Source organism: Montipora foliosa, chromosome 14, assembly GCF_036669935.1.
Source record: "Montipora foliosa isolate CH-2021 chromosome 14, ASM3666993v2, whole genome shotgun sequence".
In the NCBI taxonomy this organism is placed as follows: domain Eukaryota; kingdom Metazoa; phylum Cnidaria; class Anthozoa; order Scleractinia; family Acroporidae; genus Montipora; species Montipora foliosa.
This window is the reverse complement of record NC_090882.1, coordinates 21610106-21618387: the sequence shown is the minus strand read 5'-3', so window position 1 is coordinate 21618387 and position 8282 is coordinate 21610106. Positions and strand designations below refer to the sequence as shown.

General features: G+C 38.7%; 1 protein-coding gene across 1 annotated transcript in view; it reads right to left on the bottom strand.

Moving 5' to 3' along the window:
- Positions 1 to 263: 263 nt before the first annotated feature.
- Positions 264 to 8282, bottom strand: part of LOC137984508 (uncharacterized) — a 14345-nt gene continuing 6326 nt past the window's right edge. Inside the window, exons 3-4 of the mRNA XM_068831675.1 lie at positions 5963 to 7906; positions 264 to 5861 (exon numbers count right to left, since the gene is read on the bottom strand). Of these exons, the coding sequence (XP_068687776.1) occupies positions 4755 to 5861; positions 5963 to 7873 (3018 nt within the window). The 5' untranslated portion in view covers positions 7874 to 7906 and the 3' untranslated portion in view covers positions 264 to 4754. The remainder of the gene's footprint in view (positions 5862 to 5962; positions 7907 to 8282) is intronic.

Sequence of the window (8282 nt, the reverse complement as noted above, 5' to 3'; positions counted from 1 at the left end):
TACGTAAAAAAAAGAACTAAGAACATAACTGGTTGTTTTAGGTTTATTAAGGAACAGAATGCAATTTCCACGAAGATCACGCATAAGACGATTTTGAATGCGCTTGCTGCGTAGAGATGTAGGGTGCGTTCGATTGACTGTATTCCGGACTAGTTAGTAAGTTAGAAATCCTTCGTTTTTACGGAGATTCATATTAAAATTGTGAGATAGCTGCTAAAATGCTATTTTAAACATATTTTGTTATTCATGCTGCTTCGAAACGCGCCAAACATACCGTTTTAATCGTCACTCCAAGTATTCTCATTCCGGAATAGGGTCAATCGAACGCGCGCGAAGAGTTTGACGTACTAGCTGTTACTCTGGGCTCGGTGGTTCAAAAGCCGATTAACTCTAATCCCAGATTAAAAATTAACCACGGAGTTTGTTTCTGTACTCTCAAATGTTGTTCAACGCTGATATTCGGTAAAACTTTACATTAGTAGAAGTCAATCTTCCAAAAACAAAATTAAGCACTAGAAACTTTCACCAAAAGTTTGAAAACATGAAAGAAAAATTTACGATAATCCTGGATTAAGTTAATCGGCTTTCGAACAACCGGGACCTGGTGGGTTCGGTTATCACTTGTGACAATTGGTACACTTCCATAATATCAACTAGTCGAGTTGTTTGGGATTCCCCAGAGAGAGACAAGACATTACAATTTAAATCACCAGTTATGTACATGTCTTCATGAAGTTTTCAGTTTTGTTTAAAAGTTGCTCAAAAATCTCAAAACATACTATTGGTGAATAAGGAGGGCGATAGCAACAATAGACCAAAAGCTATTTTGAATTTGGCTTGTTTATCTCTAATACTAGTAGTTCCAAGAGGTCACTTTCTAAATCACCACACCTTCGAAAATTCATGGAACTGCGAACATAAACACAGACACCACCATTGCTTCTGTTTCTTTTACGTCTGACCAACAGTAACCAGGAAGACGGAAGTCGGGTATTGATGCGTCAAGCCTAGTTTCGGTGATGGCCAAGATGTCAAGCGGTTGACTCTGCATAAGAATGCGTAATATATTTATATTCATTCATTTTCTGTTCATATTTCTATTCATTCGTTTGTTGTTCAACCGCTGCCACCACTAACCTTGTGCTCTAGTATTTTTAAATCCATAGATTTCTGAACAGGAGACCACCAATAGCGTAGCTCCTAATCCACTATAAAAACTACACACAACCCATAATTCCTCGATTCGCTCTGACGAAGGGCTAATGCTCGAAAAGTCAGCTTTTAGAATCTCTGTACGGTGGTCAATTTACATTATCAATTCCGTTGGTAAAACCAAATTTTTAATATATTTAGGTCCGTTTTAAACGTCGCATTTTATATGTGCCAAATCTAACGCAAATGAGCGAAAACAATACATTTTACTCACTTGCATTAGATTCGGCACATGTAAAATGCGACGATAAAACGGGCCTTAGAGAACCTACCTTAAACCCTCTTATATTATTAATTGCTTGGAATGGTAATTGATTAATTGTATGAGGAGAAGGTATAAATTCGATTTCTCAATCTCTGCATCTACCGGTATTCAATTTCATATATATATATTTAGCCAAGCTTTAAAGCGGAGCTCCCGTTTCTAACCCCAGAAAGCAATATAGTGTATATGGAAATAATTATGCTTCTGCATAAAGTACACAATTAATGGTCATTACTGTATACAGTTTACAGTGATCAAACAGATCTATCGCCTCTGAGTACACAAACAACCACAACAACCAACAATTTTAATCAACAACTAAAACTGAAATTACATGCACAGTAATCTCTTTCACAATATTTTTCGTTTAACTGACAGTCTTTACTCCCTCTCTCTTCAGCTTAGAGCGACAGCAAAAATCTTACAAATTAAAAAGTCAACCTAAAGCGTAGTAATTCGCTTACCCGACTGCAATTTCACAGTCAAACAAAGCAGGTCACGACTGGACATCCATTTTACACAAAAAGCCTATAAATGTGATTCATAAAATGTGTCAGAATCTCTGTCAACACGGAATTGCAAAAGTTTTCAGGCCTTCTTCGTTTTTTTAGCCAGTTTTACAAAATATGTGAGGCAGCGAGGCATATATTAAGAAGGAAAAACATTTTAACTGAAAGCTAACCGTCGTAAATAACTATAATTCTTGTTGTGCGAGACTCAAGTTGAATAGCATTTCTCTGAAGGCCGACAATTTTTTTGCAATCTTCTGTGGCTTGTCGTTAAGCCAACGTGCATTATAATCTCGTCCGGTTTCCGTCGTGTAAATGGTTTGGCGAAATCGAACATATCATCGACTGTACTGCCGCTAAACGATTTCTATTCTACGTTTGCTGTCTTCGACAATTTCCTGCCTTGGATGTTTGTAGGTCATAGGATCTCCAAGAATCACAACGTACTTTCTTCTAGTTGATCGATTTGTTGAATGCGGCGCATTCCTTGTTTGAATTTTCTTGACACTTGTTGCATGTTATGTTTTTCTTCCGCCAGTAATCTCAACACTTAATATTCCAGGTTAACCCATCAAATCAAATCTTTTTCTCGACGAGGCGTAATAATATGGAATAGCATCCCTCCAGACCTGAGGAAATTATCTAAGCCACGCTTCAAGAATAAAATGCGACATTAATTACTTTAAATTCTCAATCAGGAGGAGGATTATGTTGGCATACCGACTTTTATGTCTCACTTACAAAAAGTTATATAGGCAAGTTTATAGAGTATACATTATAGGCTTAAGATATAGGCATGATTGCGATCAATTTAAAATTGTATTTGTATAATATGTAAATACATCAATTTCACTCTACCCGCCTAGATTAGCTTTCGCTATTTGCGGGTAAGAGTGGTTCTTTTGTAATATGTAATAAGAATAATAAATAAACTTGAACTTGAAACTTGAACTTGTTATTCTCCAGAAACGTGCACTACGCTTAATCAGTCTTGCTGCTAAAGATGAACACGATATACCTTTTTTTGTTAAAGCTAAGGTTCTCCCTATAAACTTTCTTTTCCGGTATATCTTTGAAGTTACAAAATTAATGTAAGCTGATAATGGTAAACAAGCACCACCGTAGAACAATAAGTATTGAACAATTATTCAGTGATATTCATCTAGTCTAAGGTGAATCATTGTTCTAGTATAATTACACAGGTGATTATTTGACAAATATGCATTTTCTTTAAAATAATTTATTTCTTCGTCTGTCACCTCGGCTCGCGGCCATTTTGAAAAAACCGCTTAGGTGATTATCGTGTAATGATAACTTCAAAAGCAACCAACCAGCGCAGGGAATTTTTCATAATCACCTATGTAATTATACTAAACACAGATATTCCACTCGTTCATCAACATCTCAAAAGTTTCATACAAAACAATCCAGAATTGACTTGCAAAAAAACGTTTTCTCACGTATTGGCTCAAGAATTTGGAATAAGATACCTTAAACTATAAAGAGAGTTAAGGTAACCACCTTACACAACTGAAGATTGCAAAACGTCGCAATATTCATGTGCAAGATTAAAAACAAGCTGCTGTCCTTAAAGAATAAGAAAATTGTCAAATAATAGTTTCAAAAATAAGATGAGAAATGTAATATACGACATAAATTACTGAAGATGACTACATTAGAAATTGATAAAATAATATCGAAACTAAAGAAATACTTATTATACCGTCCTTATTGTGTAATTTACCGTAATTCTTAGGTCGTGTTATTTCTTATTTATTTAATTTTAAATAGTTTTTGTCCTTTCCCCTTTTTTTCTTTTTTCTTTTATATTACATAATGAATATGTATATGAATCTTACATGGTTGAATCTATCGAACGAGGTGGGTCTAATTGTTATTTAGTATTTTTAAGAAAGGAATAAACTTGAAACTTAAAACTTAAAAATCTTCGATTTCTTTTGAACAGTTTCCCAGAAGGATTAACGATCTTGTAGGTTATCTTCCTTTATCTCTTGTGCTGCGAGTCTACTTTCCTTTTCAATTTAGTTGTCCAAGACTCGCAATGCCGTTATTAGTCTCTTATTTTCATCGCTTCAAGCATTTGTCTCTTGTTTTAAAGAGATGTAACACGATTCAAGTTCTTGTAGTTTCTGTTTAAGGTCTCTGTTTTCGCCCTGACTCAGTTCTGTTTCCTCTGTTGTTGTCTTCCCACTTATGAGAACTGAGATTTCAGACAGACATTTGCTGATTTCGTGTCTAAATTGTTCGCTTATCTCACGCATTGTAGTGTCTATTAGATTTGAGCATGTTACATGATCGTCGTAGCCCTGCTCTTCGGTTCTCTCGCTTCGGTTTTCTTGGCTCTCTCTAGGAATGAAGGAGTCGTCTTCTTCGAGTAGCTCGTGGTTCGCTGATAAATGTGAATTTAGATAATTTCTTACCGATAATTTCAGATTTGGAGCCTTGTAAGTTAAGTGTTTTCGTGTCAAGGAAGAAACTTATTGAGACACCATCAGTTTTCATTGCGTGAAAGTCGCTATTGATGCTTGATAAGTTCCACGTTCCCGAAACTTTCAAATCAACGTTAATAAATAATTTAAAACTCCCCTACCCATTTGAACTTGTTCTTGTCACCAGATTTAGTCACAGATATAAACCTATATCGCTCAATGGGTTCATTAATACCAGTTTTCGCCAAGGGGTTTGCTAACACGTGCGTCCTGCTTGGCCATGAATGATTTATTTGGCGACGCAATAACTATCCCTCATTAATATATGACGCAAGACAGCTTTACTAGACATTTTTGCAGTTCAGCCAAGTCTCGCTGAACGGAGGTGACACTAGAATGACCAGGACCGAGACGAAATAAATAGATGGCCAACGCACGTTCAAAATACTCCTTTGCCTGCCTCAGCTTACCATGGTCACGGAGTACAACAGCCAAGTTTTTATAAGAATCTGCGACACGAATGTGTTGCGATCCCAACTTTTCTATCCGTATAGCAACAGCGCGCTCAAGATACTCCTTTGCCTGTTCCAGGTCGCCCTGGTCATGGAGTATGGTAGCTATGTTGTTGTAACTGGATGCGACATCGATATGCTGAGATCCCAACTTTTCTACCCGTATAGCAAGAGCGCGATCCTGAAACTCCTTTGCTTGTTTCAGGTCACCCTGGGCATGGAGTACAATGGCTATGTTGTTGTAACTGGTTGCGACATCGATATGCTCAGATCCCAGCTTTTCTATCCCTATAGCAACATCGCGCTCAAGATACTCCTTTGCTTGCTTCAGGTCACCCTGGGCATGGAGTACAATGGCTATGTTGTTGTAACTGGATGCGACATCGATATGCTGAGATCCCAACTTTTCTATCCGTATAGCAAGAGCGCGCTCAAGATACTCCTTTGCTTGTTGCAGGTCACCTTCGTCATAGAGTAGAGTGGCGATGTTGTTGTAACTGGTTGCGACATCGATGTGCTGAGATCCCAACTTTTCTATCCGTATAGCAAGAGAGCGGTCAAGATACTCCTTTGCTTGTTGCAGGTCACCTTGGTCACGGAGTACAGTGGCTATGTTGTTGTAACTAGATGCGACATTGATATGCCGAGATTCCAACTTTTCTATCCGTATAGCAAGAGCGCGCTCAAGATACTCCTTTGCTTGTTGCAGGTCACCTTGGTTATGGAGTACAGTGGCTATGTTGTTGTAACTAGATGTGACATCGATATGCTGAGATCCCAACTTTTCTATCCGTATAGCAAGAGCGCGCTCATAATACTCCTTTGCTTCTTGAAACTCACCCATGCTGTAATGGACATTACCTAACTCATCGTAGACTGCTGCGGAATCTCCGTCACAAAATACACCACCATGCTGAATTAATTTAAGAGCTACCTTACAAATGCTTTTGGCTCTATGAAAGTTGCAATGATTAGCACAAAACCTAATGAAATAATTTGGATAATGTTTCACACATAAATTGACTCCGATAAGTCAGCTACATTGAATACACGTTCAATTTCTGTTATTAGGCACTTCAAATGAGGTACCAGCTGAAAGCCATTAGAAATAAAGTCTTTGTCATCAAGATTTTTCTCATCTATAAACTGATTAAATGAGGTAATAGCCCAATGAATGATTTGAGAATATTGAGCCTCCGAATACTTTTTGATTCTAGTTTGGGTGACATTTCTCACAATTTGATGTAGTTGAACGTATATGCCACTCTCGTCTTCTTCCATTAACAGCAGCGAGCTTTTTCGAATCCTAAAACCAATGATATCTTCTAATCCACTCCTATCGGTTTCGTTCTCGTCATTTAGGATGTACTTTATTACAAGGTCAAGGTTTAATGGTTGCTGACTACAGAGAGAAATGAAACCGAATGCGTGATTCAGAACCTTGTCAGATGACATCGCGTCGTCCACGGCCAATGAAATCGTTGTGGTCATAGAGATTGGGTAGCTTTGGTTTGTCATGGCAAGAAAGGCCTCAGTGTTAGCACGCTGACCCCTGTAAAGCTTCTCGAGGTAGCTTTTCCAGCCAAAATTCGAAGATGCTTCCCGAACTTGTTTGACAAAGATAGCGGCGCTTGCTAAGGCAAGGGGTTGGTAATCTAATGCCCGAGCCATTTCTTTTTCGGTCTCACCGTCGGCGAGACCAGAGAGGGAGGCTAATAAGGAAATGGCGTCAGATGGCGTCATGCCCTTGCTCACAGAGATGTGATTGCTGAAAGAGGTTTCTGAAGGAATATCAGCGGTGTCTTGCGATGTGATCAGCAGCTGACCTTTACACCAGTGCGTGTCTCCGGTTTCTGGCAAATGAGGATTCATTCCACTTAAGCTGACGACATTGTCCACCACTAACAGCCACGATGAGTAAAGCTCAACTTTGGTACTAATTAATGACTTTATGTTGGCAATCTTCCCCTCCGTCTTCAGATCTTTGTCGTTTAGAGTATTTGTGACTGCATATTCTGAACACTTTAGATGACGAGCAAAAGAGACGTAGGATTCTAACAGTAAATCAAGACTTTGCGCATTTAGAGTCATAACGAATGTATTCTTAACCGCGATTTTTTTTTTGTCATCAAAGAATTTCTTTGCGGCAAGACCGGCTAACTGAGATTTGCCGCTTCCAGGGTTGCCTGAGATGTACAGGGAAGTTAATCGGCTCTCGTTGGTTTCTTTCAGTTGCTTTAGTTGTTCAGCTATTTTAGCCAACTCATGATTTCGTTCGGCAACGTCGTGGGATGGCTTGGGTGGGAGAATGCAAAATGCCGCAGGAGCTTCAGTTTGTAACTGCTCTTCAAGAACCTTTCGATGCTTTTCTGTTTCTTTAAGTACGTCTTTGACTTCTTGCAAGACTTTTCGTAACTCGCCGGTCGGAAAACCCTTCTGAGTTCTGATTCCTTGAATCTTTAGATCGGAGAGGCCAAGTGCTTGAAAGGCAACTACAACTTTGCCTACAGCAGTTTGAAACTCTGTTTCGTTGATTTTGCCACGTGGCGAGTGAGCAGGGCCTTCATTACGAAAATTTCTCAAATCATCCTTATTTGATCGGACTACTGCGTTTAGGCCTCTTCTAATACAGTCGGAATACAGTATAGCGTAAAAGAGAATTGTGCAATCCCATTCTGCTCTATTTCCGTTAACTATGGTTGCCAAAAGACGCGCGTTTCTTGTTTGGTTTCTTGGCGATTCCTGGTTTTTGAAGTCCAGTCCATTTTGGGGCTCGTCTTTCCATTCTCCCAAAGTTGCCTTGTAGCGGTTGTCCCATTCTTGTTTGAAGATTGTTCGCAGGCCCTCAGTTATCACATCAGTAGTGATAAAGCAGATCCTGAAGTAATTCAGTTGCTCGTCAGTGTATTCTGGTCCAGTGGCCATACTTAGTCAGGCTTAGCTTTTAGTCAGCAATTGCTAGAAGTAATTATTGCGTTAATGTCAGCAGTAGTACAAAGTACAAAGGATCACTTAATGAAAATAATGTGTATATAGATACTAAAAATTTACTTCTACTTTTATTTATTGATTTTTTTTCGCAAATAATACCAAGTTCAAAATGTGGTTTTGAATGTTCTTCTGTGATACATTTTACGAAAACGGAACCCAGGACAGCGATTTTTACTTCATGTCATCTTTATTGCTTCAATAAAACTACGTCCACGACGCGAACGTGCAAACTACAGCGAGCGTTCAATGAACGATGCATCTGTCTGGCACATCTACGGTACACCCGTTTATAACCATCTCTTGAAAATCAGAAGAGGCCTTTACTGACGTTTTTGACTTCCGT